General features: G+C 34.3%; 2 protein-coding genes across 5 annotated transcripts; one reads left to right on the top strand and one right to left on the bottom strand.

Annotated features, from left to right (window-relative positions):
* The first annotated feature begins 2330 nt into the window (after positions 1 to 2330).
* On the top strand, positions 2331 to 16869 carry LOC105773866 (uncharacterized). 2 transcript variants are annotated; one of them, XM_052632205.1, is made up of 9 exons: positions 2331 to 2690; positions 4171 to 4239; positions 5326 to 5415; positions 5644 to 5686; positions 13066 to 13172; positions 14162 to 14257; positions 15464 to 15654; positions 15771 to 15840; positions 16470 to 16869. In XM_052632205.1, the coding sequence occupies exons 1-9, from the start codon at positions 2502 to 2504 to the stop codon at positions 16578 to 16580; spliced, it is 966 nt and encodes a 321-aa protein (XP_052488165.1). In that variant the 5' UTR covers positions 2331 to 2501; the 3' UTR covers positions 16581 to 16869. The 2 variants fall into 2 exon arrangements, with proteins under 2 accessions (XP_052488165.1, XP_012451491.1); XM_012596037.1 differs by having other exon boundaries at positions 4168 to 4239.
* A 726-nt stretch (positions 16870 to 17595) lies between these two features.
* Positions 17596 to 20880, bottom strand: LOC105773430 (FT-interacting protein 3). Of its 3 annotated transcripts, none has more exons than XM_012595336.2 (2): positions 20640 to 20880; positions 17596 to 20101 (listed from the first exon to the last, which is right to left on the bottom strand). In XM_012595336.2, exon 2 carries the CDS (start codon positions 20059 to 20061, stop codon positions 17743 to 17745), a length of 2319 nt encoding a protein of 772 aa, XP_012450790.1. In that variant the 5' UTR covers positions 20062 to 20101; positions 20640 to 20880; the 3' UTR covers positions 17596 to 17742. The 3 variants fall into 3 exon arrangements, with proteins under 3 accessions (XP_012450790.1, XP_052488164.1, XP_052488163.1); XM_052632204.1 differs by having other exon boundaries at positions 17596 to 20068; XM_052632203.1 differs by lacking the exon at positions 20640 to 20880 and adding an exon at positions 20229 to 20526.
* Positions 20881 to 24466: the final 3586 nt, after the last annotated feature.

Genomic DNA, 24466 nt, shown 5'->3' with positions numbered 1-24466 from the left:
TTTGTTTATTTCTTTCTGTTTTATAGTTTTAAAGATCAAGCTTCAAGCTCGGGGATAGTCGACAAGTTCATCACCCTATCTATTGTCTCGGTATTTTTAAGTGTTTAAATTTTAACTATGGCATATACAGACTAGATAAATATTTTGATGGTTGTACTTTGTTATTTTTGTATATGAATTTAATAGCCATACGAAAATGGTTTATTTCCTTATGGATTTGTTGGACCGTAATGTCTTTATTTTGTTTTGAATGATCTAAGTAAAGCTTATAGTATGTTATATATATTATTAAATTAAGTTTGTTAAATTTTAAATATTTATTTGTACACCATGTATATGCTTTGATTTTTAAATGGTTGGGTTTTATTTAGTAATGCCTCATAACCCTAATTCAATGACAGATTCGGGTTAGGGGTGTTACACAAGAAATGGCTCACAAATAAGCCACAAATTTGGTTGAATACTTGCAACGATATGTCCAATCTAAGAGCCTGAAAATAAGAAGGAAAAAAAAGTAAGTTCATAATAACTTAGTGAGTTCCAAGGAAAACACAACCTCACAATAGGGTTCAACAGACACAATTAGACCAAGACTTAGACTGACAAAATGGTACGCCACTTTCGGTGGATACAATTCTCCCTGTTTCTAAAGTACCTGTTGGCGGATACTTCTGCAAACAAACACAGCCCCATGGAGGACACTATTTGCTAATGGTGACTCATATATAATGGACCCAAAGCACAATTGCTCTATTGAATGCCACCTTTACGGACTACCCCTTTGACCGTTTCACGTACGTTCTACGCTTCATGTAATGTTTACACTTTGTCTAACACAACCTAGACAACATCAATCGACTCAACCTAAGTTTGTATAACCTTTTTCATTATGTTAATGGCATGTACTTAGGGATATTAGAAATGGTTAAAATGGTTGTTTAAAGGTTGTGATTTTTTGAATTTGGTTTTAGTCATGCATGGAAATGATATTAATAGCTTGATAACTATGTTTTAAACATGTTTTAATTTATGGAATGGTTGGTTTGGGGTTCGAGCCAAATAATGTTTTGCATGCTAGGTAGAAATCATTAGAAACAAGGACTTAGTGGTCTTTTTGCAATGTTGTAACTTCACACCCTGAATGTCGCGACATCAAGCCATCTCGTCACAACGTCCCTTACTCGAGGTTGCGGTGTCGACCTTGTTTTATTTTGACAACTTTGCAATTTTGTCCTTAGGTTGAGAAATTTGGCTACTATCTTCAATGTTGCGACACCAAGCCATGGAAGTCGCGGCATCCACTTAAGATGTTTTGAAAATATTATAGTTTAGTCCTCGTTTGATCTCAGGATGATATTAAGCTTTTGAAAATTCGCATTTGACCCGAAAATGATTATTTATCGTGTTTTAAGCATGGAATGCTCGTAGTGGGATATTTAATATTGGGATTTGATTATGGATGGTTGTAGTTGCTTCAACAACAAATGTGATATCTTGTAGATCAGACTGGGTGATCGGGTTGAGTGTAGGGTGTTACAAACTCAGTTAGGAAAATCCAAAAATGTCCTCTATATTTAAAACAAGTTATATTATTCTAGAGTACTTAGTTTTTTTATTTAAATAATATTAAATAATTTGCATATGATGGAATTTGAACCTATAATATTTGAATTGATAAAACTTTATCTTCAAATATTTTATATATTTTAGTTTTATTATACATACTTTATTATCTATATCAATCAATTATACATATTGATAATGTTATTGATTGAATTAACGTAAAAGTTAACTCGATATTAACTCAAGATTGATGAAAATATCATGATAAACAATTTTAGTGCATTTAATATTTTTAATATGATATATTTACATATTTAAATTTCATTTTACTTAATTTGATCTAATTTTCATTTTAATATCATATATATATTACATATGTATTATTAGTTAATTTCAAATAATATCTTTCATTATTTATTAGATGTTAATTTTAAGGGTAGGTCACCCAACTATGGTTTTTTTTCATTTTGGTCACCAACTATGAAAAGTTATAAAATAATCACCCAATAATTAGTAAATTTCTTTTTAGTCACCTAACTATGAAAAGTTACAAAATGATCATTCAATTATGTTATTTTATCTTTTAATTACCAACTTGACTAAGGCAAAAATAAAAATACCAAAAATCAAAGATGATTGGGTGATAAAAAATTACTAATAATTAAATAATTATTTTGTAACTTATTATAATTGAGTGAAAAAAAAGAAACAACATATAATTGGGTGACTACTAAGATTAGCCTTATTTTATTTAAAACATACGCATGTACTGAAAAAGAACTGAAATACTCTGTTACTCTAAGACCAAAGACTCTCACGCGCTGTGAAATTCAGTCGGACAGAAAAGCTTCTCTCTCATTCGAAACAAGGAAATAGAAATTTATACAAAAGAAAACTGCAATTGATTTTTATTGGAATAAATTTTCCTATTTCTTTAAATGAAGCAAATGATGAATATGCCTCAAAATCTATCGATGAACGCGCCTTTTGGGCTGCCCAGCACCTCGAATCCAACTTCCGCCGGAGTGCCGGCGACTAAGGATCGGAAGATGGCATCGGCGGAGCATTTGGTTCTCGACCTGAGCAATCCTGATCTCCGAGAAAACGCTCTTCTCGAACTATCGAAGGTAACAAAAAAAAATTATCCTTTTATAGTATTTTACTTGACTGAATAAAGGTTCTTTTTGGTCGTCTCTTTTAATTTTTTTATTTTTGTTTAAAAAGTGGGTTATCAATTGAAAAAAAAAAAAAACAGTGGGGGTATGGCTTAAAATGAAGTAGAAACTTGAGGGAAATTTGATCTTATATCGTTTATTTATTTATTTTAGTTGAGGTGCGATTTATTATAATTTTGTTGCTTTTAAGAGAACAAAATGTAAAAAAGAAAATCGGAATAGGAAAAGCACCATGTCTAATCTGAAAAGAAGAAATAAATTCCTGTAAATATGTTAACTTTTTTTTTTTTGTAGTAATTTTGGGTTTATACATGGTTATTTTTCCTGAAAGTAACATTCATCAAAATGGGTATGACATGCCTTTATGGGACTTACCGTCGTTTTGGCTAAGTAGCCATTGATACATTGCCGTAGTGAAAATGATACATACGAGAAAATGAGAGTTTTTTCGGGCTTTAAGATAAGGACTATTGAATTATGCTATCAATAATTTGGAGAAGAAGAGATCCTGGAGAATAGTTACTACTTGAAGTTTGGATTGAATTAGAAAAGGGTAGAATTAAGAATCTGTTGAAAATGTTCAGTCTAGAGCCTTAAAAATTTTAGACTATTCTTGCTATCTACTCTTTATATTGTATGATTTCAAGATTTAGGAATCCTCTAGTTTTAAACTGTAATCGTTGACCATATTTTTACTTATACGATTAGTTATTTGCATGAAGGTTTCACGCCATTTCTCATGTTTAGCTCCTTAAATATGTCATTGAAGCAGATCATATGTATTCTGTATTTGTTCTATTTTATAATTATCTCATATCTTTTCTCAAAGGAATGATAGGGCCTGGAATTGGAATTGCTTTGTCTCTTTATTTTTCTCCTTTCCTTGTGATGCATTATAAGTTTTCTCATGCACTGCCTTTGGTTTTGTTGTGAATCATTTGCTTTTCGTTTAGCTGCATTCGCATGCATTATCTTCATAATGATTCTGAATATTGAAGTTGAAATACATGCCCTAACTTGAGAGTAGTGAATTTGTCAACAGTTAACTATTCATCAAGCGAGTGATAGGGATATTTGGGCGGTTGATTGAATTGAATTCATCATCTAGGGCTGTCATCTTTAAAAAATAAAATATTTGGATTCAGTGTTATTTTATAAAGGTTTAGAAGGTAGTTAAATAGCCCCAGAAGTTTTGTGCACATCGCTGATTAGGTAATACCTACATCTCATATGTTCACTCTCTGTATGCGTTTATGCAATTTAGATGTTCAAGATTTGTCTGTTACTACTATAAACCAGTGTATACCCTTGGTACTATAAACAAGGAATTATTTCAAGATTTGGCTCCTTTATTGTGGAATTCATTTGGTAATGTAGCTGCACTCATAGAGATATGCCTAATAAACTTGTTTTTGTTTTTTATTTTTAGAAGAGGGAACTATTTCAAGATTTGGCTCCGTTGTTGTGGAATTCTTTTGGTACTATTGCTGCACTGCTACAGGTATGCTATTAACAATTGGCAGTTCGAAGTTTCTTCACTCTTTCCTCTCCCATCCATTATTTTTTCTGCAATTTTTGTGATTTCTTTTTCACTGTCTTCAATTGACTTGATAGATAACTTATCAGTTTAGATGCTGATCTTTCTTTAATTTATTGGTGTTGATATCCATGATTTAGTTATGGTGCATATCTTTCACCAAGTTGATATCTTTTTATGTTTCTTATGGTGCAAGTTGGTACTGTAAGTTTGGACATGAATGTCAACTAAAATGAGGATAGGCATATTATTTGAAGCTAATGTGAAATATAAGTGATATATTTTTTCTTCGAAATTAGAACGTGAAAGATGATAGTAGGCTTATGTTGTTAGTTAGGTAAAATTCCTCAGTAACATGCTTCATTTACCAGACCAATTGTGAATCTGCATGATTACTTCTGTCATGTCAGTATACTGCTGGAGTGTTTCTGTATTTGACTTGGTTTTTTTAAAGAGATTTTACAATGTTCAACAGCGTCTTTATTAACATAAAGTTATCAATTCTGTTCTTTATTCATTTCTTAGTTGTTCATAGTATGTCAAATTATTGCCTTGTTCAATTTCATTCAAATCTATCTTATTTGACATATAGCTCAATTTGTAATATTCCTTCTCTTAGTACCTAGTTAACTAGAAAGGGAATAGGAAGAGGTAAAAGAATTATTTGTACTAATAAGGGATATAGAAAGGCTAAGGTATATTACTTTTTGGCTAATGAGAAATGACTTATTGAGGAAAAAAACTGCTAGTCAATGTCAACAATCTTTACATCAAAATAAGGTCATATCTAAGGTATTTGAAATTTTGGTTTATTTTACATTCTTGTCATGCACATTGGAAATGTTATTTTAGATTGAACATTTTAAATCATGGATTTATTTTTTCAAAACAAGTGGGTTCTTTTTGTTTTCAGTCTAATTATCATTTGACTTGCTAGATGCCTCTTACATATTCTTTTATTAATTGAGTTGCCAATTGGAAATTGTAAAATTCTTCTGGTTTCAGATTTACTGTCTTAATTCCTTGATGCTAAACCATGTTTACTTTCAGGAGATAGTTTCTATTTACCCTGTTCTCTCCCCTCCAAATCTAACTCCCGTTCAATCAAATCGAGTTTGTAATGCCCTTGCTCTACTTCAGGTGATATGTTTTTTTGCCTTTTCTAGTTATTCTGTTATTTGAATATTTTCTTCACTAATGTAACTTATTACTCTGATATTACTTTTTATCTTTTAGTTTGGTTTGCAATTTTTCTCATATTGTTGTTGAAGAGAAATAAAAGATAAAGTTATGTGCAATTTGTTTATTATTGTATTTGTCTATTCAAAGGCTCTGCTAATGCATCATGATTTTAATCTTTTCTTACAGTGTGTAGCTTCTCACCCAGACACAAGGATGTTATTCCTAAATGGTATGTTCTCATGTGATGAGTTTGTCTGGTCTTGAGATTTGTACTTTGTTGCTTAATGCATGAAGGGGATAGTTTCTAGCTTCACTGTGCATTGCTTCTCTTTTTAATTGGTTCTTGACATCTATCAGAACATTGTGTCTTGAATTATTGATTATCCTCTAAATGTGAAGATTTTGAATTAATTAATCTTCTATATTAAATCAGAATAGGTACATGATGTATATATACACACCTCTACACAAATAAATAAGGAAACTACCTCCCATAAAATAGTAATACTAAAACAGAATAAAAATTAATTAGTTTCTTGATTTCCTAATATCTACAAAATAGGAAACTAACTCCTAACTTTGAGGACTAAATATTCGACACTCCCCCTCAAGTTGGGTTGTAGATGTATATGCCCAGCTTGCTACACAATCTCTAAAGGGTAGGTCCTTGAAGAGCCTTCATTAGGATATCTGCACACTGCTCTCGAGTTGGAGTGTATATTACTTGTACTTCAGAATTCTCTATCTTCTCTGCAATGAAGTGTCTATCAATCGTAACATGCTTGGTTTGATCATGATGAACTAGATCCTTTGCAATATTGATGATCGTTTGGTTATCACGTTTGAGCTTCATAGTCTTTCCAAATTTCATACCCAATTCTGCCATTATTTGCCTGATCCATATCCCTTCACAAATTCTAACTGCAAGTGCTCTTAGCTCTGATTCAACACTGTTCTTGGAAACAACAAACTGTTTTTTACTTTGCCAAGTCACAAGATTTCCCGATACAAAGGAACAATAACCTGTAGTTGATTTGCTATCTATCTGACTCCTTGCCCAGTCAGCATTAGAGTACAACATTATATCTCCGTAGTCAATCTTTCTAAATAGTAACTCATTTCCAGGAGTCCTCTTTAGATACCTGAGAATTTGGTATACTGCCTCCATATGTTCCTTTATTGGATTGTTCATGAATTGACTTACTGTGCTCATTGTAAAACCATTGTCTGGTCAACTATGGGAAAGATAGATAAGTTTCCCTACCAGACATTGGTATCTCCCTTTATCTATTAGAACTCATTTTTCACGATCGAGTTTTTTCTTGGAGTTCATTGGAGTGTTTGCTGGTCTACAACCAAGCATACCGGTTTCCTTTAGTAAGTCTAAGGTGTTTTTGAGTTGTGAAACAAATATACATTTTCTTGATCGAGCCACTTCCATTCCTAGAAAGTATCGAAGAGGACCAAGATTTTTGACTTCAAATTCTTCAGCTAATGCCTGTTTGATCCTCACGTTCTCTTCCATATAATTTCCAGTTAGAATGATATCATCCATGTAGAGAATAAGTACAGCCAACTTATTTACCAAGGAATGCTTCACAAACAATGTGTGATCAACTTGGCATTAGATAAAGCCGTGTCCTTTTACTGACTTTGAGAATTGACCAAACCATACTCGTGGAGATTGCTTCAGCCCATATAATGATTTCAATAGTTTACATCTTTCCGTTGCCATAGTTCTTCTGAATCCCAGATTGAATCTCTGTGTAGACCCCTTCGAGATTCTCATTTAGAAATGCATTCTTGATATCCAATTGATGAAGTGACCAGTCTAAGTTTGTAGCCAAGGATAGAAGTATTCGGATAGTATTAAGTTTCGCATCTGGAGCAAATGTCTCTTGATAATCAATTCCATAGGATTGGGTGAAACCCTTGGCTACCAACTGCACCTTAAGCCTCTCAATGCTTCCATCTGCCTTGTGCTTCATAGTGAATACTCATTTGCAACTTATTGCTTTCTTCCTTGGTGGAAGATTTGTAATAAACCATATGTCATTTCTTTTCAAAGCACTAATCTTTTCTTGAACTGCTTGTTTCCAACCTAGATGTCCAAGGGCTTCTTGAATATTAGCTGGAGTTCAAACTAAATCCAATTTTGTGAGAAATGCTCGATAAGTCCTGGACAAATTTCCATGGGAAAGAAAATATTTAATTAGATGTTGAGTACACGTCCGAGTACTGTAACACCCTATACTCGGCTTGGGAGCCAAGCTCGAATACGAGATGTCACACCATCATCTCAAGTCATATACATCAAGTAGAAAGCTCATTGTAAACAAAACGTCCATTTTATTGTTCGTATAGATTTTAAGTCATCCAATCAGTTAACTATCATTATTACATGCAAATTATTTGTTAATTGGTCTTACATACAGTTAGAAACATGCATAAGGGCCATTTAGCAAAAATTCAAAAAAATGTCTGTAGGTATCGATACTGACATTAAGGTATCGATATTTGATACCACTTGGAAAAAAAGATACCAAATGAGCTTACTGTTTTCAACCAAAAATCCCAATTATCGAAAATTATCAGCACTTGCTATAAATTATCGATACTTTAGTCCCGAGTATCGATACTCGAGATAAGTTATCGATACCAAATCCTTATTTTGTTTTCCTATACATTTTAATTCACGGAGGTATCGATTTTCAAAGCCAACTATCGATACCTCTACTTTTGAAGCTAAAAATGCAATATAGAAGAGCAAATAATTCATCTCAAATAGTTCCTAGGTAACATGCATCAAGTACTTTATTTATTTCATCATTCAACAGTTAAATTTAACAGTCCAAAATGTCAATCATCAAAACAAGAATTGTCATGCCAACATCAATGTCTATTATTCTAGCATAATAGTAACATGAAAATCTTATAAGCCAAATCAAAATGTTTAAAAGTCAATAACCAAAATAGTTCTACCACATTGCCTATTTCTCCAATACGAGTATAAATAATAGAGCACCTACGATAAACAACAGTCTTCCTTGGATCACTCTCGGTAACCACACCGCTCACATCGCGGTGTCACTAATTTGCATATATTGAAATGAGTGGGTGAGCTTCAACAAGCTCAGTGAATGCAAAGAATTTTCACAACGCAAATATAACATCATGCAACACAGCAAATCATTTACTTACAAATACCTTAATCTTAAGTCTAACATCATATAGTATTGAGTCATGCATCATCTAATAGTTCATTCTCACAATGCATACATACTCATTCAAGCATAGAACATATTTCATATGATTACATAAAATATGATAAATTGACACGAGTTATGAAACATATAGTGAGCTCTATCATTACACATCGGATACGCAGATCTTTTTTACACCACATAGACTCATAGAGTCAAATATGTTCCAAAATGTAAAGCATAAAGTTAACACTCTCCTTATTTCCCCTCACATGTCCCGTTGAATGGAGCTTAGTTCACATTCTCTTATTTCTCCAAATATGTCCCAGGGCCTTAACGCTTAAAATCACTATACATATAAGTGACTACTCACAATCTTATGGCATGCCAATTATATCTAATGATTCCAAAATCACAAGGCCAAAATATCCGAAAACAACAAATTACTTACCGATTATTCATGCACTATCACTGCCAATAGCATATTTTGCAAAACATTATCACAGTCATTTAGCATATAAATTGCATGTATATAAATGTACTTCATACAATAGTCACTATATCCACATATCACCTTTCATGCATAATACATAACCACAAAATCACAAAATAATTATGGATTCAAGGAAACTTACACTCGGAACATAGAGTAAGGGTTTAGGCTACAACTAAATTCCCAAATAACACATGACTCGTGTTTATGAGTAGCAATTCCATACACTCACCAGTTATGCTTTTGTCAAAAAGTTTAAAACTCAACTAACGCTTCCTTAGCTCGTAGCAAGCTCTAACGAATTCGAAGCTTTACACGCATAAATCATACAATAACCACAGTCACATAATAATTAAGAATTTACTCAATAGAACTCACACACAAGCTTTAAGCTGAGTTCCCGTGTAACTTAAACTATTAGCATAACGAACTTTAGATACTAATATCTCAATCTATACTCAACTTTTTTGCTTAAAATCAGTTTCGTTCATCTAATTATTTATATACGCTTAATTCGCAACCTTCAAACTAGACAAATCTACTCAATTATTAGTATCGACATTTTTTTATATCTTTTAGGCAATTTTCACAAAATTCATTTAAACATGAAAAATCTATAACGAAACTTAAAGATAAGTTTAAAAATCTTCTAATCATGCTAAAACAAGTTGAAAAACGCTTTGAAACTAAGTTTTGACTCAAAATCCTGAAATCCACCATTAATGGCTAGATTTTTGGTTTTTATTTAAAACATGCGATTTAAGGGCTAATAATTTAGGTTTAGAGTCTAAATAACATTAAAAAACAATGAATACATGAATAATTATTTTTTTTAAAAGAATTAATGAGTTTTGACGTAAATTCGAAAAATCCACATTTGGAGAAATGAAATCTATAGAGTTTTGGGTCTTTTTAGTGGGGATTTATAATGGTAAATGGCTTAGGAATGATAGGAAATTAAGGTATTGTGATTTGAGAATCAACAATTGATTGAAATAGCAAGGAAAAGCAAGGGGCAGCAAGCACAATGAAGGGGAAAAGAAACTGACTTCAAAACATGTTGATGGGAAAGAAATATGTTTAATTTTATAAACTGGTTAAATTGTCACATAAATGCTCACTGTTTTGACTCTATTATGAATCGGCCCTTTCTCTAAAATTAGAGATTTTTAGAACACTTTTTTAAAATTGATTTAACAGTTAAGATGTCATAGTTGAAAACATTATCGAGTGCCAATCTTACAAAATTTCGAGCTTATATAGGCCAAAATACTTAAATACTCCTAAAATCTAGGCTCTATTTTCGGGTGTTACAAGTACCTTTCCTTAGGGCAATGGGTAATTATAAATCTTCTATTTGATTCTCCTCTTGCTCTTGCTCATTCTTCCCTCCTATGTGAGTTTCTACAGTTGTTGGATCCGCTTCAGAATCTTGGACAAGTGTGAGATGTGTCATGGTTTCAACCTCTTGAGTTTGCCTCCCCTTTCTTGGATAAACCTGTAGTTCCTTAGTTGCTGATTGAGGCACATGTTTGTTAGGACACAATGGTGAAGTTGACAGATCAGGTATAGAAGGAATCGACTCACAACTTGGATTCAATGAGGGATGTTCAAACGTAGGCTGACTTGGAATAGGTTCAAAGCTTCGTGGTTGATAACTTGGAGCAAATAGGATTTTTGTTCAAGCAAGGAATCCCAACTCCAAGGTTGAAATTTTGCTGTGATCTCCCCTAAATTTTAGCCTTGGAAAAAAAATTGTTTTCAAAAAATGTAGCATCTATGGTTTCAAAAACTCCCTGAGTAGTGGGACAAAATCATTTATACCTTTTTTTTTGTTTGTGGAGTAACCAATGAAGATACACTTTGTGGATCGTAGATCAAGTTTGCTTTTATTGTGTGAATAGACATGGACAAAGGCTGAGCATCCAAATACCTTTGGAGGCAGGTTGGATGATAGGAACTGGGCATGTGGAAAGAGATTAATAAGGACTTGACGAGGAGTTTGAAATTGAAAGGACTCGAGATGGTAACCTATTGATAAGATATGCCAAAGTAAGGATAGCTTCCCCCCATAGGTATTTTGGTACGTTAGTGGAAAACGTAATGGAGCAGGCCACTTCCAACAAATATATATTTTCTCTTTCTGTAACCCCATTTTTCTTTCAACCACAAACTTTTCTTGAAGACTTGAAATATTCTTTCAACCACAAATTTTTCTTTCATAAGAAATACCCAAACCACAAATTTTTCTTTCATAAGAAATACCCAAGTCTTGTATGGTCATCAACAAAAATCACAAATCACTATGCTCATTAATGTTTTTGATTCATGAAGGTTTCCAAATGTCACTATGAACAAGGGAAAAAGGTTTTGATGGTTGGTAAGAAATCCCTGGATAGATAGATCTAGTATGTTTTACAAGTTGAGAGATTTCACAGTTGAAAAATTTTGGATTTTTATTGACAAACAAATGGGTAAATAACTTTCCAAGGTACAAGAAATTAGGATGTCCTAACCGATAGTGCCACATCATGATCTCACTATCCTTATTGACACTAGAACTAGCATTAAACTGATTTGAAACAGAAGCAGATAGCTTGTAGCAGCTACTACGGCTTGTCTAGATTCAGGTGGCTTAAGGAGGTATAATCTATTACACATCTCAGCACTGCCACTCTTTCTCTTCGAACCCAATATCCAAAAACCATGCACATTTGGAAAGAATGTTGTTAAACAATGGTTATCACGAGTCAAGTTGCTGATGAAAATCAGATTACAATCAAGATTCGGAACATAAAACATAGATTTGAGATTGATTCCAAGTGATTTTTGAATTGATTCGATCCCAGTCACTTTAGATAAAGTGCCATCAACAATCTTCACTGTGAGATGAGAGTGACATGATTGATAGTCAAAGAAAAGTGTCCCATCTCCTGTCATATGATCCGATGCTTCTGAGTCAATAATCCATTGTTTTGATTGTAATTTACCTGACTTAGCATATAAACTTGTGGCCGGTGCAGCGGTAGAGTTCTGTGTTAGAGTGTTGTTCAACAACAATTTTAGCATATCTAGCTGTTCCTTGGTGAAGGAGTTCGATTCATTTGTGCACTATTGTTCCCCCGTGACATTGGCTGAGTTTGCATGGCTATCTTGGGCTGATCAATTTGGCTTCCAATCCGCCGGTTTTGTATTGAGCTTCCAACATGTCTCCCTTGTATGGCTGGGTTTAAAGCAATGGTCACACCAAGGCCGCCTCTTTCTCGGCTGGCGATTATCTATTGGTGTTGGAGATCTTGAGCTACGAGCAACAAATATTCGACAAGTGTCATAATGCAATTGCGTCTAAGCACCTAATACAAGTCATTCATATTTGATTTACCAATGCTAAAATTGGGAATTAAATATTTTAAGTGATACTTGAAATATTATTTTCACTATAGGATTTCTTTTAAGGAAAATTATCCTGTGTATTGGTAGTGGAACTTTAAACTCCACAAGCAAGGTTAAATGGACATTTATGAAAATTAATATTAAATGGAGGATTATTACTTGAATGTTCATGAATTACAATCTAATGCATTTTCTTAGCCTTTGAGTTCGTTAAAAGAGAAGAATATTGATTGAGGGTGTAAGTTGGTTTCTTAATTGTTCTTACTTTTGAGGTTATAAGGCAGAAAGCTTGAGTTTATGTTGGACATTCATGTCATTGTCTCTTCTAAGTAACTTTGAACTAGAAGTCCTTTCCTCTGCCCATTCTATGCCCTTTAGGCTGTGTGCGGCCAAATTTTAAATGCTTATACATTCTTGATATTACTTGCTTCTTCTATAGTAAAGAATGACAGTCTTTTTGTCTCCAACATAAAATTGTGTGTGTTCTAACTGGTGCCTCTAATTATTTTTCATTTGCAGCTCATATACCCCTGTATCTGTATCCTTTCCTTAATACAACAAGTAAATCGAGGCCTTTTGAGTACTTGAGGCTTACTAGCTTAGGTGTCATCGGTGCCTTGGTGAAGGTAATTCTTTCTTTGATTTAAGTTGATTGAGTTGCCAGCAATGCGATCTTCTTGGATCATAATGCTATTGTACATTTTGCATGATCCAGGAAGATGTGAATGAATTCTAAAATCAAAGCGAATTATGGGGAGAATGGAAGTAGCCTTATATATGATCTACTATTAAAACTTATAGAAACGAAGATGCCATCTACCCACTGCTATAAATAGGACCAAGGAACTTTGCATGATCTGCGACAGATGATTATTAACTTGGATTGCAGCATTTTGGGACTTACTGTCAATTTGACTTGCACTAATTTTTCTATACGAAAAGCATCCATAGCTATCGTAGAAACCTTTTTGTTATTTGGTTGCCAAATATGTCTTACGTAAACTTTCTTCTATCTTTAGGAATTATGCATTTCTTGTTTATTAGGATCTAATTCTCTGAACTACTGGAAATCTGGAATTAGAGAATTGCACCATTGTTATGCGCTGCTTTGAGTTCAGACATCACAGGAATGTTCCCCTTTATTTTGTAGGTAGTTAGTAATGTCACCCAACTAGTAAACATAAAATGATGATGTATCAGAGAAGAAGATAAAAACGGAAAATAAATTACTTATCTTGCTTTTGCTTTTCCTGTTATAGTCCCCCTCTAATTTGAGAGCATGCAATAGATGCTCTAGAAAAAGGAAAAAAAAGGGGTGGGGGGGGGGGAGCGGGAGGAAAATAGATTACAACTTTTCTTTTGTTTCCCCTATTATAGTCCCTCAGAACTTGGGAGCATGCAATAGATGCTCTGTTTTTGGTTTTGTATAATATTAGGTACCTTTTGCTTATTACATGTACTGATATCTGCTTGCTTGCAACACTTAATTTAGAAAAGTTACAGCAGTCAAGTAGTCAATTTTGATCCAAGCTAGCATTTATATCTTTTTTATTTTTCATAAATGTTGTCTGCATAATGCTTCTAAATCTATAACTTAGTTTACTTTCTTTTATAGGTTGATGATACAGAAGTTATTAGCTTTCTTCTTTCAACAGAGATAATCCCACTATGCCTCCGAACAATGGAGATGGGTAGTGAACTATCGAAAACAGTTGAGTTTGTTAATTCTTAACTTCTCTTTATCAATTATGCTGAATTAGCAACTTTTTCTGTTTCCCTATGCATTCCATCTTAAATTATGTTTGTTATTCAAGTGGTGCAATTTGGTGGAATTGTTTGATAGCTGACATGCATGCCTGGAGGTATACATGGATGGGCAGCCTGCCCAGGCTTGCAATTGCAGTCCATATTTCGTGTGTGCGCACCATTTTCCTTATTTTTTTCTGGTAGACAAATACCATAAAATGGAAAAAACATTATCATGTAAATGCATATTTGATGTGTTTATATATGATATATTAAAACTTTTTTATAGTGACATATCTGTTTCTAATATAAGTTTTATTTTAAAATGGTTGGGTTTGTGTATCAAAATTTAGGCTCCACTAGCACTCCTAAGCCCTATTTTTAATTTTTTCTTGGACTTGGTCTGGACAAGGGCCCATATATGCACACCATAGTACGCAGATGCAAAGTTTCAACTTTGCCCATATTATATAGCTCAGAGTAATTTGAATCTATATTTTTGGCTTTTTCTATTTCTAGCTTATGCCCCCTTCTTTCTCCAAGTCCTCTGTTAAGTTGGCTAAGAACAAATTTTGCTGTACCTGCCAACTATCTTCACATTAAGAATTCGGGACAGTGAGAGTTTGTATCTTTTGCTTCTTAAATGGTTGTTGAGTTTTATCTTGCACGACTAGTTCATAAAGGGCTTTGAATGTTCTCTCTTCAAAGAACTAGTAATATACTGGCTAATAAATGTGGTAATGAGATACTCCCCAACCCCTTCTCAGACAATTTACCCTTTTTGCTGGCATCTCTGTTCACTTGAGCTGCTTACAAGGCAGCAGCTCTTGGTGAACCATGAAATCTGAAATTGATATACAGTTGACAACTGTTGTACCTCATTGCTGGAGTTGATATAATTCATTGGATTATATATAGGGAAAATATTGGCACATTGCTGGTGCAAATTTTAAACTCACAAACAAGGTTTGGGCAATGGCAAGTGTCCTATAGGTATAGTTAAATATTAAATATATATATATATATGCATATAAAAGAAATGGGACACATGGCAATCTTTTAACTCTGCTTGTTGAGTTAAAAAGTTACATTGCCAGTGTACCAAAATACTAACACTTATATGTAAGGTTCTTGCTTCCATGAAATGTGACAAATGATTATTTGGTAGCAGGTTGCCACTTTTATAGTTCAGAAGATTCTACTAGATGATGTTGGGTTGGACTATATTTGCACTACTGCAGAGCGATTTTTTGCAGTTGGTCGAGTTCTGAGAAATATGGTTGCTGCAATTGCTGAGCAACCCTCTTCACGACTTTTAAAACATATTATTCGATGTTATCTTAGATTGTCAGACAACCCAAGGTTTGTTAGTCAAGTTGATCATGCTGTCATTTGTCAAATTTTGGCTTTAAGCTCACCCTCTTTCTTGAGGTCTATGCTTAAATTTACAATTTCTTTTGCCTGCCTTTGTAATACAGAGCTTGTGATGCATTAAGAAGTTGCCTTCCTGATATGTTACGCGATGCCACTTTTAGTACTTGCCTTCGTGTAAGTACTGCATGTTTAATTCATATTTTTTTTTTTTAAAAATTGCTATTGTCAAACCCATGTTTTTTAAATTTCATTCTATTTTTCATGATAGTTGAAAGTTGTGTATTGATCAATTTGTTACATTTTTAATCTACTCAAAATTAGACATATATGAGGGTGGCTTGTTAAAATATTAACCACATAAAATGTTATTCACGTGCATAAAACTAATTTAGTTGTACACATATAGAAGTGAGTTTAGGGAACTGTGGAATTTAAATGCTTGTAGACATTAAATTGACTTTAATTGTCTTTGATACTAGAATATTTGTTTAAACATAGTTTAGTTAAATGGAAATTTGTTTTTTGGTGCGTCAAATGGTATTAATAATAATACTGAAGAAAAATACTACTACCTACGGAAGTTATTGATCTCTAGTATTTTATGCACTTAAGTTGATCCATCCTTGACATATCTGCTGAGTTTGGAGAGCAGATTTTTGTTGGTGCTATAGGTTTGATTGAGTTGTGGTCATTGATAACTGCTGGTTGTTGGCTTTCATGAGGTTATTTAAATCCATTCACTTTTGACAGTGCAGTGCTTCTTTATTAATATTATTATTTATCATGTTTGATGATGGTTATAGGAGGATCAAACCACTAGGAGGTGGCTGCAACAGTTGCTTCACAATGTTGGGGTGAGTCGGGTGCCATCACTTCAGGCTGGTGCAGGGTTTGATCACATGCTGGTTAGCTGAGAATCGTACCATCATCGCTCATTGTTTGGTTTCAGCAGGCAGGGAGGCATCCTTTTATGATTTATCTAACTAGTTTTTTTGTTTTTGTTTTGGTGTATGTTAATTTAATTAGATGTTGTAATTAACTATATGTCCATGAAATGGAAATCAAATCCAGCACTAGGAGAGTAAAGCATGGTCGCCAGTCGTTTGACTGTTTTGAATATAAGTTAAAAATGTAGAATGAAAGTAACGATGAGGCTGCTGCTGCTTCTGGCCAAGAAAAAAAAAATTGATCTGATTGGCATTACCACTTGCCTTATCATGTTTGTTTTTTCCGAGAAGAGATGACATGGGCTTTTATCAAATAAATATCGGTCTATATTAATTTAATCTCTTTAGTATTTAAAATGCTCAATTATGGTCGAATTCTATGAAACATTTATGGTTAAAAATTAACATGAAAATGTGTCTTTCCTTTGAATAATATTTTATTTGTAGAATTATAAAAATCTTTTAAAATATTGATTTTGTTAATAAATGATTTTTCTTAAATAATGAGTGTTAATTTTGTTAAAATTGATTCATTTAATAATGGAGATAAGTTGCACTAATGTTATTAAATTATTAGTAAGTTTATGTTTTGGTTGAATTATTTGAAAGTTTTTATTTAAGTTCTTGGGTCAATGTATTGATTCATCACTTAGAGCTTGTTAATTATTATTAACTTTTAAAATTAACATCTCAATGACTTGAATAGAAATTTTGAATAGTCTAATAACTTAAATGAAAATTTTGAATAATTCAGTGGTTATTTTATAATTTTTTAAATTAAGTGATTAAAACATAAATTTATTAATAATTTAGTGACCTTGAGTGTAACTTACTCTTAATAATAAAATGTTTTGATTAGTTCGTACATTCACCTATTCATTTCCCATGCTTTTTGATTCAAATACTAAAGGCTAAACTAAAAAAAAAATGGTCTCTTGAACTTTTAACGTATACTTAGCTTGGAACGATGGCTTATGCAGAATAATACAATGAAGCTTAGGTTTTTTTATTTATTATTAAACAAAGGCAGACACAAATTACATATTATCATGTAACAGGACCCTGCATTTGCCACCAACTAAAGAACCCTGCTTTGCTATTTTGCATAATTAGACATTGAATGATATGCTCATAACATGCTGTCCGATCTCGCAGGCAACCGTCTAAAGAAGTTAAGAGGTACTGACGGAAGTTTGTGGCGGAACCTAGGATGCCTTAAGGCATACAGTCCTATGAGAAGAGCCACAACTTGGAATGGTGTAACATAAAGAACTATGGCGGCGATCAAACAGAATGTCACGAATAAGGTGGTTGCTCTCGGGTCCCTCCAGCTTAGTAGAGACTGTAACCTTTCCCCTTGTGTTGCCAGATCACCAATCACAGTCTGAACTCTCCCTCCTATACTTCTGAGACGATCATATCTCATCCTGACGATATCAGATGGGCGGGAAGTGGGGAAGGTATCAAACTCTTCATCTAGTTCATCTGGATGGGCTGCATCGGCATGAGACAGACGCGTATCCATGTGAGGAGGGTGCAGTGGCCGCCAACGGTAGTTCCAGATTCCGATTAGGAAAAGGTAGAGAAAAACCGTGGGAAGTATTAGCTCAGGATAAAGAACCAATATAATGAAAAGGATATGAATCAAAATGGTTGTAATAGGGTTTCTCCAATTGCAGAGTTGATCAAACCATTTTCCAACTGCAATCAACCCACTTAGAACTCCCATAATTCGGAAAAAGTTTGCTTTACTTCTCCTCATGCTCCACATATGTGAATCAACATCCAGCATGTACTCCACAACTTCCTTCCTCAATGGTGGCTCAGCCCGGCTCAGTCTCACCGAGACAATCTGCATAGCTTGGTGCCTCAAGCTATCGAGCTGAATCACAGACAATGGGTGGATGTAGTGCATCTTAGGCAACAGTGGATGCGAATACATATGCAGCATGTTAATCAAAGTTGAGCAGGTGAACCTCACAGCCAATTGAACTTCACCAGTTTTTTTAACCCCTGAAGAATGTAGCACCAGTAGAGGATATGAATGCGTATAGACCCTGTCGGCTTCGAGTGTCGATAACCGAACCCTTACCTTCCCAATTCTTGCATCCTTTGCCCCTCCAGCTCCCCCGTGTATATGACCATTATCAAAAACCCCTATAGTGATGACAGTACAAGGATCGAAAACCTCCCAAGTGTACTGCTCATTCCACCTTGGCATGAAATTGTCAACGATTGTCCTTGTCCGGATCCATTTCTGCCCATACTTGGCCACACAATAAGCATCTGTGGTTCCTCGTCCATCTTTTGTTTTCATTGGCATCAGGCCGTGGGCACTTAGAATACCCAGTTCAAGAATTCCAATGTTCGGTCTCCATAGCTGTTTTGCAGTCGGCCTAAGATCACTGCTGCAGTGTGTAGATTCATCCAAAACATGATACCCTCCTTCTAAACAGATCCTTAAGTGAATCCGGCTGGCGAATTTCATTTCTTTTTTCTCTCCATCAACAATCACATGTTTCTCGAGATTGTGCCACCGACTATTTACAGGTTTATGGTCTAACCTTCTTTGAACCACCTGTAATGGAATCACACACTTCCCCAAGGTTTCATCCTTGTTCGATCCCACCCTATCTTCCACTGATAGAAACAATGGCTCCTCGAAAGGTTCAGCAACTACAAACATCAAGTCCTCATTCCACATTGGATTGATGGTCTTACTCGGAGATATTCTAGTTCTCAAAGCCTGATTTCCGAGAACAGCTTTCACAAATACTTCAGGGAACCTGCCTTTATCACTAGGTACCAAGTCTTGAGCTTCAATGACATTCACCCTCACATACCAAAGCTTGGGGGAAAGATACACTTTTGATCGAATGTTTGTAACACCATCTGGGCCAACTGATGCAGCATCTGAATGCCACGCATCCGGAAATGCCTCATCTGCTTGAGTTCCCATCCAAACAGCCAGCATGAGCTCTCCCTTTGCTTTATTACCCTTTCGATCTTCCAATCTATACCACTGTGGCGCCAATGGGCTGTCGGGAGGAACCCTCTTCGGAATTTCATTGACATCGAACACAACCCTGCCGATTAAATCATCTACAACAACATCCTTGTCCTTCACAAACACTTCCAAAATAGAAGCTTGAATTCTTTCTTTTGAGAATCCAAATACTTGGTTCCATTCAGGATTGCTCTTCTTCTCGAAATGCTTAGTTACTCCCTTGTAGTTCCCAAGTTTAACCTCCACATAAGGATCACAGCTACCAGTGACATCTTTTCCAGGTAAATCCTTAGCCTTCACAACTCGAACGTACAGGTATTGCATTTGCTCCACAAGGTCATAGGTGCACGAAAGCTTATCACCGGTGACTGCCCCGGCCCCGATGTTGGGTGAGGTCTGCTTTAGGGCAAAGTCTACTGATTGTGGCGGCGGCTTCTGCATCTTGCTTCTAAACAACACTCAACAGTTGTGCAAGCAGCAGCTATGGTTATCAGAAAAATTAGAATTTCGATAATAATAAACAAATTTACAACTTATAAGCTCCATTTGGTAGCCGAGCTAAAGGGAAGAAAACTTCGTATAATAATAGCGAAACAGTTCATACGTACTTGTCAATAATCATTAGTAAAGAAGCATTCAATGCAGTTAACAATCAAAGAAGCGAACTTGAAGGCTCTTTAAACAATTTTCCCGGTTACCAAACAGCATTAAAACTGAAACATTTATCAGAATATACAGCAAAACAACCAAAACTGCGTTTTATACAAGAAGAAACAGTAACAGATCTAAAGCAAGAAAACCCGTTATCCCAAACACAAGAAAAAAAAGGAGTTAACTACAAGCAAAAGAAATAAAATATGAACCATATATCACTGTCATGCATTATTGAAATTTTACATGACTTAAAAGAGTGAAAAAACATAGTGTCAAAGTTAGAACAACAACTCAAACCAAACCTACAAAGACAAACATTTGAAATCAAAGCAGTCATTTAAAAGGAAAAAGAAAAAGAGATGTACCTTTGTAAGAATGCAAGAAAAAGAACCAACTTTCTTTCTTCAAGGTGCAGAAATGGAAAATCTTTTATGTTTATATAACTTGAAGAAAAAAAATACGAAACTAGTAAGAATAAGAACGGGGAGGTGTGGGAAGTGAGACTCAAAGATCTATAAAGAAATAAAAGAACACATAAAAAGTACAAGTATCAACCTTTTCTATTTTCACCATTTATTTTTAATTCACCAAAAAGAAGAGCAAAGATGAAAACTAAAAAGATATATTAACAGGAGAGATTTTAGTTTGTATAAAAAACGTAGGGGTTGAAGCTCGAGAAAAAACAAAGAAAGTTACACGTGGGAAGACTGTTGTCGGTTCGGGCACATGCGAGATGAAGGGTTGTTTTGTTTGTTTGTGTTGATGTTGGTGGACCTCGGACTCAGTGTTGTTGGCTCGCTCTTTTCACTGTATTATTATATTATTATTATTGTGGTAAATCTACTACGTGAATGAAAAATCAACTTTTAAATTGATAAAAATATAAATAAAATTTTAGTTGAATGGTAAGTATAAATATGAAAATTAAAAAGGTATAAGTTTAAATTTTATCATATAATTTATTTTAGAAAATGATAATATTTTGTTTTATTGACATAATTGAAATGCAATTAACCCGTTACACTAATTCAATTAAGATTTTTATTGTAAATGCTCCAAGGATTGTCTCATGAGGTAGTGTTTCTATTTTGGAAGAGGATATTATTCACATTGGCATGGGTGGAAGCAGAATTTGAAGATTTAAATTGGACTTTTGATGATTGAATGAAATTGATAGCAATTAGAAAATAAAATATAAATAGAATGGATGAGAGAATAAAATTAAAGAAAAGGATTGGAGTGCAAATTTTACATATAAAGGTATTTTGCTCATTTTGCTAGAATTATTTTTTTGGGGAAATATTATATGATTGATATTGAATATGAGTCTTTGCATGAGAATATTTCGTGGAGATTAAACTTGGACTATACATTTTACATAGTTTCACTTGAACCTTTGACTTTTGGCTTGGATATTTTTTCTTTAGAAAAAGAAGAAGATGAAATGCACCCCCCGGTCAGCCCCTACTAGCGGACTCTCTCCAGCTTTTTCCATGGGGGGGCTTCTTTTCTTCATTTCCTTGTCTTTTTCTTCAAATCAATCATATTAAGATTTCACTAAAACCACTTAGGAAATCACCTCCTAAACTCATTTCCCACATAAATCTCTCCTTTTTTAATTTAGGATTTATGTGTGTTTAATGAAAAAAAATTGAAACTAGAGAGAGAAAATTTCAAATGAAGTAAGAAACAATGTTTCCATCATTCCTTTCTTTGATATCTATGATTGATGCTATTAGAAAGCTATGAGAGCTTGAATACTAATACTTTTGTTATATTTTGGATTTATGAGAAAAGGAGGAATGATGGAAATTGAACCCCCAAGCTTGTATGAGGGAGGAGCTAAGGTGTAGAAAACTTAGTTTTGAGAATAAGTATATCCAAGAGATAAGTACCATTGGATTTGTTATCTTTCCCATTAATGATGTGATTATGAAATATGATAATTAGTGAAATAAATGATTAAATAAATTATGTGTTAAAATATGTGAAAATATGATTTAATGTCTTGTGATAAATGGGAAAGAGAAATGGTAACACTAATAACCTTAGTTTAATTTGTATAAAAATAAGATTGGTATTATGTTTTGAGAAAATAAATGTCATGGCATAAGTTTGATGGTTGGAATGAACACACGTGTTAGTATGTTTAATAAAGCAAAATGGTGAAAATATAAGATTAAGATATGGCTAAGAGAAGTTTTTGTCTAATGTGATAAGTAAGAATTGTGAAAATGAGAACTCAAATGCTATGAAAATCATGAAATAATGAATTAATTAACAAGCACATATATGTAAAATGATCTGTCGGTAGTTTGGAAATACATGACATAAATTACCCGGAAAGTGTCACGGTGACATGGTCGCCTAATGATAAAATGAATAAGTAAGTTAAGGAATAATAATAACTTGTGTTATATGTGAAACGAGATAATTTTCTAAGCACTCACATAATAATATGGGGCATTGTATGGCAATACGAGTCATTTAGGTGACAATATGAATATGTATATGTGATAATTGGGTGCCATTATGCATCAAGGAGGTATATGTGTTATATGAGACCAATTATGTGAATTGTGAATCTTTTAATTGATTATAAAATGAATGTCCTTATGAGATTGGTAGATTAGTTAGGATACAATTGGCATGCCACAGGGATTAGATGGGTTCTTGTATAGGTATATGTGCGTGTGGAGATATGTTATGATGCCTTACAACATAGCACATTTATGCTCTTGGTTGTGTTTGGAGGGAATGCACTCATTGTCACATGTTCTTTTAGCCAACTAGTATTGTTGGGAGATTGTTCTGGCGAAACCACCTAAGTTGCGAGACTTAGACGAGTTAACGTTGGCAAACTTCCTGGCGAAGCATTTTGCTAAGCTTCATCGAGTTTGCAGAATCTTATTTTGCGGTTGGCGAGTTCCTTGTTTTGGTGAGATCCCTAATTAGTAGACTCTCCCACTAATCAGTCCGTCACCCGTGTTTTGTGTTGCTCCACAGGTAGTTGTAGTGGTTAGTGGGACACGTTTAAGTCATCTAGCATCCTCGTGGAGGTATCGTGTCAATAAAAAGGACACCTAAAGAGCCTCGTAGGATGTCATTAATTAGTGGAAGCTGACTACATTAGTGGAAAGGAAAGTATTGAACTCAACATATGAAGACATGTCTTAAATCTGAGAAATGATGATGAGTTAAATTAGGGAAGTTAAAGTCTTCTATGGGATTGAACTTATTCTACTTATAAAATTAACTGTTCAAATCTTAATTTGTTAGCATCTAGATACGCGAAGAAATACTGGGTGATATACTGAATACAAACTACAAACTTGTAGAATTAATTTGAGAGCATAACTTCTTTTACCTTTACATGACTATTTGGATGAATTAAATTCTGCAGATTATAACATGTTTTTAGCATTACTCGGGACAAGTAATGATTTAAGTTTGGGGGTTGTACATGCCATATTTTGCCCGGGTTTAAAAAAACCCGCATTACAAATAGGCCTATATGGCCCAAATAATAAAACAAACAGGGCCCAAAGTTACGGTGGCCCAAACTATAGACAGAAATTGCAAACTGAAACTAACACAGAAAATCAATCGAAAAGGCAAAAGGTTGATTATTTTCTGCTTCGTTTTATTGTTTTCTTTTTATTTTTTTTATTGAGATAAAATAGAGTAAAAGGTAAGGAAACTTACCAGGGTTCGTTTCTGAAACGCCGTGAGCGGCTGAGGTAACCGTCTCCGAGGACAGACGGTCGAAAGCCGAAAAGCTTCTCGAAAGTTAGGGCTTTTCTCGGTCATATTTTGAAAGGTTTTGGCACAGATTCTGGCTTAGAAGGCTAGTAGGGTCCAGATCTGAGTTTTCCTTTTTTTCGGCCACCGCAGGCGGCGGTGCCGGCGCCAGAGATCGGCGGCCGGCACGATGGCCGATGATCGGACGATGACCGGCCGATGACCGGACAAGCAGGGGGAAGAGCTTTTCAGAGATTTTTTTTGTTTTTTTAAAAAAAGTGTTTGGAATGATTTTTTGAAGGATTATTTGGCTTAAATAGCCTCTTCAAAACGACGTCGTTTTGAATCTGGGTTGACCCGAATCTGACCCGACTCAGCCTAGGATCCGCGTGTTTTTTAACGGAAGGGTAAATTGCGCTTTTAGCCCCTCCGCCTTTTAATGTCTTTTGCA

The sequence above is a fragment of the Gossypium raimondii genome, chromosome 6, assembly GCF_025698545.1.
Source record: "Gossypium raimondii isolate GPD5lz chromosome 6, ASM2569854v1, whole genome shotgun sequence".
Taxonomy (NCBI): domain Eukaryota; kingdom Viridiplantae; phylum Streptophyta; class Magnoliopsida; order Malvales; family Malvaceae; genus Gossypium; species Gossypium raimondii.
The sequence above is the reverse complement of the archived record's forward strand: the minus strand, read 5'-3'. Positions and strand labels throughout refer to the sequence as shown.